Source organism: Cetorhinus maximus, chromosome 18 (assembly GCF_964194155.1).
Source record: "Cetorhinus maximus chromosome 18, sCetMax3.hap1.1, whole genome shotgun sequence".
NCBI lineage: Eukaryota > Metazoa > Chordata > Chondrichthyes > Lamniformes > Cetorhinidae > Cetorhinus > Cetorhinus maximus.
The window spans coordinates 23,230,700-23,244,033 of NC_135896.1; the positions used below are offsets into that span (position 1 = coordinate 23,230,700).

Genomic DNA, 13,334 nt, shown 5'->3' on the forward strand with positions numbered 1-13,334 from the left:
GAAGCTCTGTTGCGGTGAGGGAGGTTGGAGCTGTTGCTCCTCCCCGGGAGGGTTGGGACCTCCTGTGTTTGCGCTTCACTTTGCCAATAAAGTTTCTTCTTTCCCACGCGATAGGAAAACCCCGGTCACCTCGAAGTATCGCGGCTTCCGATTGGTCACCGCTCGAGAAGCGGCGGTTGGGCTGCGGGAGAGCGCGTGGCGACCGGGACCAGATCCGGATTAGGACCAGTACTAGGACTAGGAGAGGCCTCGGTTCAGGTAATAGAAGCGGAATCTTCGCATTTATTCCACGTGAGGATGTCGGCTCTGACTTGGGCCTTTGGCGGCGGCTGGTTGGGGAGAAGTTCAGTTGAGGCCCCGGGTAACGAGTTTCGGTTATTACCGGGTTCTCGAGAACAGTGTCTGTCATTCAGAAGGTACTGGAAGCGCCCCTCAGGCCGGCGGGCGTCTCCCACCTCCCTGGAGGGTTTCTGGCCTGCGCCGCCAAAGCTTTTCCATCACCGCCTTTTCATACTGTAAGACGCCCCCAAGCCTTTCCCAGGAGCGTTTTATCAGGCAAAAAAATAAAGAAAGAAATGGCCATTTTTGGACGGGTGGCTTAAAAGTTCGGTCGAAGTGTTGGGTTTAAAGGATCATCATAAAGGAGGGAAGGAAATTGAAGGCAAGACCGCCAGAGTTGGAGCGAAGGAAGTGCGGGGGAAGGGTTCACAAGAGGCAAGAATTGGGGGAATTGCGGGGATCCGGTGGTTGGATGGGTGAGGGGTGTTATAGGACTATAGGAGCTTACAGAGATCTAACTCTGCTTAAAGCAAAGATCCAAACCGAGACCTTCCTGACCTCTGAGTCAGAAACTTTCTGGATTGTGTAGTTACCCAGTGAGCCATTGAGATGCTAAAAATGGTAGAAATTATTCATTGTAATATGTAAGTAGTGAGTCTTCTGTGTCACTACTCACATTAAATGAGGAGATTTGTTATTTACTGAGGCTTGGAGCATTATGTTTTTGTAAAATTGATTGTTTGGTATCATCACTTTAAATCTGTAGCATATGATTGCTCTGCATTATTGAAGTTAATACTGGGATCACTTAAGGGTCAAACTGTAGACCAGAAATTAAAATGGAAAATGTAGGAAAGCATTCAGCAGGTCAGGCAGCACATACTGAGAGAAACAGAGTTGAACCATGACTTTGTTTCATAGGTAAATTAAGAAGTTCTGAGCTATTGTGAAACTTAAATATTTTTGGTGAGAGAGCTGAAACATATAGTATTTTATGCTTTTATTGTATGTGATTGTACCAAAGTGCCATTCAGAAAGTTAGAAGTGTAAGGTATTGTAATTTTTAGAATCATTGCTTAAACAGTTTAAAGTTACCTGCATTTAACTAGTTTGGAGCTGTTCAGTTGTTTTTAGTTTGTACTAATTTGATTGTTCACAATCTGCTATGTTGAGAAAGTGGAAGTCAGATCTAACAACTAGGGCTGAGAGCTAATCAAATGAAAAGAATGATTCAGTCAGGGATGAACAATAGATCTGCTCATGTTCAAATACCTGAAGTTTTGTGACATTGTGTGCCAGATTATTTATATTTTAGTTATGGATAATTTTAAAAGATTTCCAATGTCATGTAAATCCTTCATTCTGATTACTTTGTTCTTTTTATGTTAACAAAAAGTGTTGAAAATACAGCACAATATTTGCCATGTTATATGTTTATGATGTGAAGTATTATTAACTTGGTTTGCATAATTTTGCTTGTGAATTTTTTTTAGGGCCAAAATGAAAGGAGGAAAAAGAAAGAAGTTTTTTACACCTTCAAAAACCCAACGGAAGAAAATTCAAGTAACTGGACAATGGAAGCCAATGGATATAGACCCAACTCTGTTTGGTGAGGAAGAATTAGGACTTATTTGTTTTGAAGAACTTACAGATTATCAGTTGGTTAGTGCTGGTAAATCGACAGAGAAGAAAACAAAAAAAAGGAAGTCTGATATTTTGGAGGTGTCTGATTCTTCTCCAAAGAAACAGAAAATTAGTGATGATAATATACCAACATTGACACAAGCAATGAAGAAAAAAAGAAAAAAGAAAAAGATCAACGTTCACCATGTTGGGGATGAAGAGGGTGTTATTGACTTCTCTGAGGACAAAAATGAACTTGAACTTTCAGATACAAATGAGACAGCAGAGGCAGAAACAAACATGACAGTAGTTTCCAAGAAAAAGAAAAGGAAGAAAAAAAAGTCTGTAGCTTCTCAGTCCTCCACTCTAGCCAAGAAAGTAAAAAACTGGACAACTCAACATTCCTGTTCATCTGAGCAGACAACTGATGTTTCTGCCTGGAAAAACCTGTTTGTCCCAGAACCAGTACTCCGTGCCCTGAGTTCTCTTGGTTATACTGCTCCTACTCCCATCCAAACTCTGGTACTGCCACCTGCTATTAGAGACAAACTAGACATTCTTGGTGCTGCAGAAACAGGTTGGTGCTATAATTTTGTAATATGTTGTACAAGGTCATTAGTAAACCACGTATATTGTTATTTGCTGGTTACTTGTATAACGGATGTACCAAAATGTAGCCATTTGGATATAATTTTATTTATAACTTCATATCAATGTGAATTTTTCACTATTTGTGGGACGATAAACTAATTGTTTTTATATAGTGCCTTTGATATCCTCAAACGTCCCAAAAAGTGAAGTTCTTCTGAAGTGTAGTTACTGGTATATAGTTAAAGACAGTGGCTACTTTGACCTCAGAAAGGTCACTCAAACAGTAGATGAGGTAAACAACCTGATAATCTCTGTCAGTGTTGGTTTTGGGATAAATATTTGGAGAACTCGCAGTTCTTTTTTTCAAATCAAGCCATGGGATTACTTGTATCTACCTGAGCAGACAAACAAGATCTTAGTTAAATGTCTCATCCAAAAAATGGCACCTCAAAAAGTGCAGCATTCTGTGTTATATTGTGTCACCCTGTACATCATGTCTCAACTACTGTTGTGGAGCTTGAACTCACAACATGTACTGCTAAATGAGTCAAGCTGACTTCCCACTGCATAATAAAAAAGCAGCCTACCCCCTCAAAAAATATAGTCAGTCACCCACTCACTCACTTTGAGCATTCAATCATTGAAAACTGTTGGTATAATTTGTCTAGGGAATTTTACTTTTGAAGGCTACCCGTCTTTCACGGGAAAAGATGGAAAGTGTTTAGAAAAAGCCCAAGTGCTGTAATTTAGTAAAGTCAATCAACGGTGGTGGTTGGTCTGATTATATTTAGAGTAAAGCCCTACTTGACACAGAAGAATTTTGTTGTGACTTTTAACAATTCCATACCCGAGTTGGGAGTTCTTCAAGTGCTGAATTAAGTGTGTGTTATAACTGATTGGAGAGTGCTTCGCATCCAGAGCACCTTTGGCTGACTTACTAAATTACAGTAGTAAAGACTTTTCTGGGAAGTCAGCAACTTTCCCATGTGAAGACCAATAGCCTTCAAAAATGCAATTCACTAAACAAGTTTTGCCAACAATATTGCAACAATTGCTCAAAGTGTGAGAGTGGGATGATGCTTTTTTTTGAGAGGGTTGGTTGCTTTTATATTATACAGTGGGGTGTCAGCTTGACTTTCTGAGTGATTGCATTTTCTCATGAGTCAGTGGGTTGAGAGTTCAAGCTCCACAACAGTTGTGCACCTGATCTAGGCTGATTCTCAGTATAACACAGAGGGAATGCAGCACTCTTTATGATACCATCTTTTGGATGAGATATTAAATTGAGGCTTTGTCTGTTTGTTTGGGTGGATGTAAGCGATCCATTGGCACCATTTGTGAGGAAAATGCTGGTTAATTCTTGCACTTTGGAATCGTATGCACTAGTTAATTGGTGGTATGGGATTTGCATAAAGTATGTTTGGGAAAACAATGGAGAATCTTCGCACCCTCTGCCATCTATCTGTGCTGGATTAAAACCCAGATCTTACACACAAAAGCTTAGTGTCTATCTGATTTCAATCTCCCGCAGCAAGCACACTTAGATTGTACATCCATCATATGTTGGTTGTGTGACTGGAGTAACGCTGTAGTTAACAAACTAAATGACCAGTTCTAATGCAAATGACTGAAGCTGTATTGATCATGTTCCACAAGATTAGTAATAGTCACTGGATAGTATTTCAGTTGTAACCCACCTCAGTAAAAATCTACATTTTAAATTCTGTTTGCATATTACATGTAACCTTGATGTAAAACTTGCTTGGTGCATACTTTTCTGCTTTTCCTTGTGGTTTATATCTATGTTTCATGATTTTAAATGAGGTATTTCCCAGAGTAAATATTAGTGATATTAAAAATCAATTCACAAGTTCAGATTGTCTTATCAAGTTTTTGCTGTATTTGACTAAATTCAAATAAACTTGTAAAATATATTCACCACTGTCAGAGTAAAATAATTTTCTGCTATGCTGACCAATATAACAATTCTGGGACATTTAAATTATAAGTGTATAAAACCAATTTATGTTTTTGATGTGCTAGCATAAGCTGAATTACATGACTTTCTGATTTACTTTTTTTAATTTGAAGGTAGTGGTAAAACACTAGCATTTGCTATTCCCATGATCCACCTTATATTAGAGTGGAGGCAAGCTAAAGATGCTAAATTGAAAATAAGTGAGGAAGGACGACAAGACAACGAGGATACTAATGACAGTCACGAAGCAGTCAGTGGTGATGAACTGGAAAATAAAAATGATCACCTGGAGGAAGATGAGGAAGCAAATGAAAATGAAGAGAATCCTGTATCTCTTAACCTAGACTGCGTAAAAGTGATCAACAATGTAAATTTTGATTTTGAGATTGGGGCAGCTTCTAATGTTGAAAATCCATTATTGGGCCTGGTACTGACACCAACAAGAGAATTAGCTGTCCAGGTAAAGCATCATATTGACGCTGTCACCAAATTCACTGGTAAGTATGCAGTAACTATGCAAAACCCTTACAGTATGGTGCAATATAGTAATGCTTTTCAGGATTAATCTCTGAATTTGTTAGCAGAATAACGTCCCTATTGAAATTTCAAGTTTTGCATAACTGTATTGCAGAGAGTAATATGTACCTATACTTGTCTTATGTAGCACTTTTTTTCTTTCCCCATGGTGGTTATTGATGTTTTGAGTAAATTTAGAGCAGTAATCCACTTGACTGACTGCATTGCTTTTTTGTCAAGGATCACAATCCTAAGCGTTGTGGTCCTTGCAGGATACTCAAATGCTATAATATGAAGTGAAATTTTGTCATAGTGCCTAACATAATTCATTCCTGATTATTGGCAAGTGGAGACTGGAAATAAAACTGTAGAAGCAATAGTTCTATTTTAACTAGCCCTTTTACTTACTGTACAATAACTAGGGTAGCTGTGTTTCTTAATAGCATTAACTTGCCACCTTTTGCTGGCATGTAAAAGGGAAGAAGAACATCAAATCCCATCTCAACATGCACAACCAGCTAGGCTCTAGGATGTAGATTTACAACTAAAAATGCTCTTTGCAGCTTTTGTTCCTTTTTTGTGTGTTTTTGCATACAGCCTAAGATAGCGGTGATGTCAGAATTTTGTTTCTGGGAGAGATATTTGTTTTTTTTTAAAAAAACTTTTTTTAGTGAGAAAAGATAGTATTGAATTTGAAGAAATTATGAAACATATATGCTGGAGTTAATTATAAGTGTCTATGAATATGTATATTTCAGTACATTTACAGTACACTACCTTTGCTAAGTATGGAACAGATGCATGCAAATTATTGGTCAGAGTTAGTCACCCAGTTAGTTCTTAAATCCCAGCCATACCGTTGAGGAGGTGCAGATCTGAGACTGGGTTCTTCTCTACTTGCTTGGGAGGGTTGATGGAAAGAGAAGAAAATTGGAGAGTTGATGGAAAGAGAAGAAAATTGGAAAGCAAGTAGGTCTTGTCCATTCTATTTCTTTCACTTTAGTTAGTGCCTGTTGGTATGCCCCTACACAATATGTGAACAGCAGATGACCTGTACACTCCCTTGCTTAGGGACTGATTGTGGGAAGAGATAAAAGGCAGTTAAAATCAGTGCTGCATTGGAATGAAACTGATTCTATATATTGCCCATTTTTCTTTTGGCGATCTCAATCTTGTGATGGATTCCAGAATGCTGATCATGAATGAACAGCCAGCCTGCCTCATTAATGCAATCAGGAGGCTACAAGTATATATGGGGGCTGGAATTCTTCCCTCTTCAAATAACTTTGCAAGGCAATGCGTTAATGGAAAGGATGGTCCTAGATGGAAAAACAGTAGGAAACTCAGTGCATTGTCGGTAAGCTTTGAGGTTATAACAGTATCCCATGCACACATTTGGGCTCCCTTAGCTTTGTCCCTCCAACCTGCATCTAAGTTCTGTCCCCTTAAATAAGTGGGGTAAGAGTGAACACTGCTTAGTCAAAAAGGAAATGTACTTAAGGCAAAATACAATGGATACTGGAAATCTGAAATATAAACAACAATGCTGCTGAAAATACTCTGCAAGGCAGATCAGGTAAGCAGATGTGGATTTCACCATAGCTTTTTTTGGATAGCACATGGCAACTGGTTTCCATGTATGTTAGACCTTCTACTGAACAAACGTCACTGCAGGGAAATTGAATTTCTTTCCACTAGTACTACCCAACACCAGCTTCAGACATACACAAATTAGGTATACTCTACCTTAACATCAGGACAGAGGTTCCCAAAAGGGTATGTGATGAGGTTATCGATATGTGTGGGCAGGATGAGCTGGTGCAAATTAACAAGTCTGAGCACTGGCATTGCAGCCTTGCAGCACAGCATGGGATATTTGAATTGTCGCCAATTTGTAGAACTGCTTTGTCAAATGAGTCTCCAAAGGGAGGCTTAGCAAAAAAAAGTTTGGTTATCTCTGCACTAGGACATTACTCACTACTACACTAATGAATTTTTCCACTTCCCACAACAGCTAACGTTATTTTTTTGAGGAAAAGTGTTAATTTGTGCCACATAATGAGTAGGTTTCTGTTAGAGATCCATGCCAATAGAAACTAGGTCAAGACTGACCAGTGTCATTTGGAATGCAACAGAGAAAGGACTGTTATGCAATTGGGCCAGATTTAAATTCTAGTCCCAGTATGTTTAACTCACAGTCCCTCCTTAAAGTAAATTACTTTTTATACATATAAATGCCTCACCTTAAATCCATACCTTTTTACAGGCATCAGAACTGCAATAATAGTTGGAGGAATGGCTGCTCAGAAGCAGGAAAGGGTTTTGAATTGCAGGCCAGAAATTGTGATTGCAACGCCGGGGAGACTGTGGGAACTGATAAAGGAGAGACATCCACATCTCAGTCATTTGAAACAGCTCAGGTAAGCCAGAATCAATCTGAGTGTGTTACATTAGCGATGAGAGGAAACAAGTGGATTGCATCTGATTATATAATGGTTGAAGGAAATAATTTACATTTGTATTGCACATTTCACAACCTTAGGATGTCCTAAATTGTTTCATGATCAGTTGTGTATTTTTCAATTGTAGTCACTGTTGTAAGGTAGTTAAACACTGGAACTGACTTTCAAACAGTAAGATCCTACAAAAAGTAGTAAGATAAATGACTGGGTACCCAGTCTTTTAATGTTTGATGAGTTAATGCTGGCCGAAGCCTTGGGAGAACTCCTCAGCTCTTTGAATAGTGCCATGGCATCTTTTACATTATCTGAGAAAAAGACAGAGACTCGGAATAAGGTCTTAAAGGTGATATCTCCAACAGTGCAATACTCCCTCAGTACTGTATTAAAATGTCAGCCTAGATTATTGTGCTATGCCCTAGAGGGAGCTTGAACCCACAATACCCTGATTCAAAAGTGAGAGCGTTTCACTGACATGCAGTTTGAAATTCTGATACAAAAAAGATTTACCATAGTAAAAGTCTTTGATTTATCCACAAAAGAATATACTTCTGAGGCACTCGCTGAAAACAATACACAGAGTGAGGCAGAAGAGAAAAACCTTTCTCTAGTTGCCCTGAGAAGGGAATAGCAATTCTTCTGCAGTTATTCTTTGTAGCGATCAGGATACAAATGATTGGCTTACCAGGCCACTTAAGAGGACAGATAAGAGTCAACCCCTCGTAAGTACAACTAATTTCTTGCCCTAAAAGACATCAATGAAGCAGCTGCTTTTTCGCAACATTCTGACAGCTTCGTGCTAACTTTTCATTTCCAGATTCCTTTCAAGTGAATTTAAATTCTCAAATTGACATAGTGGCAACACACATTCTGTATTATTAGTCCAGGTCTCTGGATTATTAGTTGAGTAATATAATTACTACACCAGCATACCAAGTCCTGGTATTCAGCTTATTTGAGTAGAGCTTAGTGAATTATGGGCCCCACTTTGATTGTAATATATATCCTAGTTAATGTGAATATCTATTTCTGACCAAATTAAAGTAAGCAATTCTTAGATATTTTTAGTAACTAATTAACTGGAAAAATCCCAGATTACTCATGTCTACTTGGAACATGGTTAGATCTCTGGGTACATGTTGGATTTGAATTAAAAATTAAACCAGGGGCTTTATGTTGTAAAGTGGATCTATTGTGTAAATTATCACAGTAACTGATAAATATATAATTAAAAATTAAACCATGAGCTTTTTTATGTTGTAAATTGGATCTATTGTGTAAACTATCATCGTAACTGATAAATATGTGATGTAAAAGATTGTGAATGCAATACACTGTTGAACTGCAAATTCTGAATAATTTATATTATTGTCTAATTGACCTAGGTGCCTGGTAATTGATGAAGCAGATCGCATGGTTGAAAGGGGGCATTTTGCAGAACTCTCTCAGCTACTGGAGCTGCTACATGAAAAAGAATACCATCCAAAAAGAAAAATCTATATATTTTCTGCCACTTTAACTATGGTTCATCAAGCTCCTGCAAGAGTACTGGGAAAGAAGAATGTCAAGAAAATAAATACAGAAACAAAATTAGAAGCTCTGATACAAAAAGTAGGTATCAAAGGAAAGCCAAAAATAGTAGACTTATCCAGGAAAGAGGGTACAGTTGAGACCCTCACCGAAACCATGATTCAGTGCGAGACAGAAGAAAAAGACATATACCTGTATTATTTCCTGCTTCAGTATCCAGGCCGAACAATGGTCTTTGCAAATAGTATAGATTGTATCAAACGTCTGAACGCACTACTCACTATCCTGGAATGCAATCCATTGCCGCTGCATGCAAACATGCATCAGAAACAGAGGTTGAAGAATTTAGAAAGGTTTGCTGAGAGAGAGAGGTAAGTTTCTAAAAGTAAATTGTAAATACATGAATCTCCTGAGTTCTATTTATGCTTTGCATGCACAAGATTTTAACTGCTGGGAGGGAATTTTCGTACATACTTCGCATAAGTGTGTCTATGTGTATTCTCCTGGGTAATAGAATTGCATTTGGGGCCAGACTATATCAATAAGGTAATGCCTGGCTGAATTTGTACTGAATAATGCTCATAGAACAGTACCTGTCTTCAAGTAAACACAGGGCAGAAAAGGGAAATAAGCCGGCCACAAAGAGCATGTATAAAAACCTACGTTGTTCTTCAATAATAAGCTTCACATTTTCCTTTTGGGATTTCAGTGAAACAAGTTTAATTGCAGGGAAATTGAGTCCAATAAATGTAAATTTTATTTCTGTGAATACCAAAAAGGCTGGTTAAGAAGAACTCTTGGTGTGGCTAAATAAAAGGGCATCATTTTTGAGGCAAATTTTGTTTTGGAAACTTTGGTGACATTAATTCTGGACATTTTTCTTAGCTTGTCTTTCTTTCTTACTATATTTCAGCTGTGTTTTATTAACCACTGATGTTGCAGCTCGAGGTCTGGATATTCCAAACATACAGCATGTTATTCACTATCAGGTGAGGCTGAAATAGTAAAACCTGAACTCTTGACAGGTTTTCCTTTACAAATTCTCTATGACAGTGAATAAAAACCTCAACTACAGCATGCTTTATTTTGTTTAAAGTTTTCTGTTAAAACATTGAGAGGAACAAGGTAGAACACAAGTACATCTTGATACCTCGGTACGTCAGGGAACAAACTTGTGATTTGAATCCAAAACAACTTTTAGTAATTTAAGATTACTATGCATTTTTATACAGGTTCCCCGCACTACCGAGATCTATGTCCACAGGAGTGGCAGAACAGCTCGAGCCACAAAAGCTGGTCTCACATTGATGTTAGTTGGGCCAACTGACATAATGCACTTCAAGAAGATATGCAAAACATTGGGCAAAAATGAAAATGTTCCTCTGTTTCCAGTACAAGCTAAATGTATGTCTGCGATAAAGGTAAATGCCAAATCATAATCCTTTTTCCAGTTTGTCATTTCAGATTTGCACCCATTATTCTGTATGTTTTAAAAAAAACAATTAACCCTGGTGTTAGAAAGAAGAGCATGCAGACCAGTGCTTTTGGCATTAATTTAAATAACAGTCAAGAAATTGCTTTATTTGTTGAAGTTTGGGTAAATGCCTAAAATAAATGTACTGTCCTTAATATTTATTTTCTATAGTTTTACCCCACAAAGTCCTAAGGAGCAGGCAGCCTGATGCTGTGGAAAAGATGATAGGAGGTGGCGGGGAGAAAGGAATGAACTGGTGAATTGTGTGTCAAAATGGCTCGAAAGTCAGCCCTTGCAGCTTGAAAAAATACCTGGCCTCTGTCTTCTGGATAGGACAGATTAAAAAGCAGGCGCAAAATCCCTCCTCCGTATAAGCAGTGCAGCTATTTTATTCTTGAGATGTAGGTGAGGCTGGCAGTACCGCAGTTATCGTCCATCTTCACCAGCCGTGACCACAGATTGGCTTGTCTGGCCATTTCTGATAGCATTAAGAGTTGATGAAAATGTGGGACTGGAGCCACATGTATGTCAGATTGATAGAGGTTAGCAAGTTCCTTTCCCTGTAAGCACTGGTGTTTTTTTTATTCTAATTTTCATGGTCAGTTTTTCTGCTGCTAGTCCACAACTGAACAAATTCTTCAAAGGCAGTTTTGCAACTTTCCATGTTGACATTTGAACAGAACTGAACCTGATCTATACTATTTTCAAATGTGCATGTGTCCTTTTTATATGGATGTTGAAACTATTTTTGATGAACTGTACAAGATCTTTGGGGCTGTGGGTATAACACAAATGTTGTTAATTGTCTGTGCAGCAGTTGGTTGTGGCTGCCCTGTTGTCATTATTGTCTTGCCCTGCAAAACCAGAAGGGATTTAACAAGGTTTTGAATTTCTGCAAGAATGTTGGATGAGAATTTAAAGCAAATCTGCATCATTTTGATTAATTTCTTGTGTGAAGCTAAGAAAAAAGTTAACTATTGTGGTGAAAGTCATTGCCTAGATGGAGTACAAACGTTGAATACCGTAAAAAGGTCTGTCCATCTGAACATGTGGACCTGATCTGCATCTCAGTAAAGCCTGTTAGAGAGGTAAAGACAAAAAAATGCAGCATCTGTGGAGAGACAAAGTTAATGTTTCAGGTCGATGACCAGAACTGAAAAAAGATAGAAATGTAATAGTTTTTGAGTAAGTGGAAGGGGGACAGGAAAAACAAAAAGGCCCACGATAGGGTGGTGGACAGGAGAGATTAACAAAAAGAATTTATGATGCAACAGCAGGGTAGTAATGGGTATAGTAGAGAAGAGTGTCCAGATGAGGTATGAATGGCTACATAACAGCCATCTGAATGCAACATGAAGAGATAAAGAAATAAATGAACCAACAACAAAAATAACCAGGTGGAAGCAGCGGTTGATCTAAAGTTGCTGAACTCATATTGAGTCCAGAGGACCTTAGGGTACCAAGACAAAAGATGAGATGCTGTTCCTCGAACTTCAGTTGAGCTTCATTGAAACACTGTAGCAGGTCATGGACAGAAATGTCAGAATGGGAGAAGATGGAGAATTAAAATGACAAGCAACAGGAAGCTCAGGGTCACACTTGTGGCCTGAATGGTGTTCCGCAAAATGTTTATCCAGTCTGTTTGATCTCCCCAATGTAGAGGAGACCACATTGTGAACAGCTAAAAAAACTATTACATTTTTAGCTATCTTCAGTTCTGATAAAGGTTCATCAACCTGAAACACTGTTTCTCTCCCCAGATTTTCAGCATCATCCAGCAATATTGCTTCAGTTAGCAAGGTACATTAGTGCTGGTTAACTATAATTAGTTAGTCATTTGGTAGTGTAGAACCTGAGTATTGCTGAAAAAAATAGACATGCTATCAAAGCTTTTCGTCTTGCACTCGTCAGAACAGCTCGCAAGATAAACCAACAGTAAAGGGAACATCTATTCATACAGAAGGAGCATGTCCACGCATTGCGCCTTTTCCAACTAAACAAAAGCTTGGGGGTCGGCCATTCCCTGTTACATTCTCTATGGCAGTGCCTTGACCAGTCAGGGTCAACCTGCCTGGTTTGAATTTGAAAAGCTTGGCAGTTAACTGTTCTGTGCTGCATTCTCCATGGCAACACCTCTATCAGAGTCCACTAGCCAACCAATCAGCATACTCATCTCATGCAGTATAAATTGTTGTTCCCTTTTACTGTTGGTTTATCTTGCAAACTGTCCTGATGAGTGCAAGATGAAAAGCTTCGATAGCATGAGTATTTTTTCAGAAATATAGAGAGACTTCAATTAATTTTAATTAAATAATCCAGTAACTAGTTTATTGTTCTATTGAACAAAGGACAAGACATAAATTGAACAAATAAAGTTCAATTTATAACATTTCTGTTTGGTCGTCATAAGCAAAAGTGAAACATGGTATTTTAAGGTAATGTAACTCCAAACCATGATTTGGAAAGAGGTTTGATATATTGAGACTGAATTAAAGTGTTCAGTAAACTCAGCTGGGTTTGATCCTATACTGACTTTCTAATCTCAGCCAAGCTGAGTAAGGGACTTGAGGGTCTGAGTACCTAGCGGAATAATATTGATTAGGTTCCCACCCTGCTCTGTGACTCCTTCCAGGTGCATGGGACCACCTCAATGTCCCACCCCAACCTGACTTGGAAACATATTGCTGTTCCATCATTGTTGCTGGGTCAAAATGCTGGTCACTACCTAATATAGTGTGGAAGTCACCACATGACTGCAGCTGGTCAATTAATTACCAACATGGTTTTAAAATACAACTAATCAACTTATGGCATCCAACTGAATCAGACAATGTCATACATGCTCCTCTTTCAGGCTTATAAATAGAACCTCTACTATGAAGGG

The 13,334-nt window shown here is 38.4% G+C and overlaps 1 protein-coding gene across 2 annotated transcripts in view; it reads left to right on the forward strand.

The window, feature by feature from the left end:
* ddx24 (DEAD (Asp-Glu-Ala-Asp) box helicase 24) overlaps window positions 1-13,334 on the forward strand; it is a 16,019-nt gene continuing 2,685 nt past the window's right edge. Inside the window, exons 1-7 of one of the 2 annotated variants that reach the window (XM_078562196.1) lie at window positions 1-258; window positions 1,773-2,483; window positions 4,589-4,968; window positions 7,254-7,407; window positions 8,832-9,347; window positions 9,890-9,965; window positions 10,209-10,397. In XM_078562196.1, coding sequence (XP_078418322.1) covers window positions 1,780-2,483; window positions 4,589-4,968; window positions 7,254-7,407; window positions 8,832-9,347; window positions 9,890-9,965; window positions 10,209-10,397 — 2,019 coding nt within the window. In that variant the 5' untranslated portion in view covers window positions 1-258; window positions 1,773-1,779. Of the gene's footprint in view, window positions 259-1,772; window positions 2,484-4,584; window positions 4,969-7,253; window positions 7,408-8,831; window positions 9,348-9,889; window positions 9,966-10,208; window positions 10,398-13,334 lie in introns of both variants that reach the window. The other variant, XM_078562195.1, reaches the window with a different exon arrangement.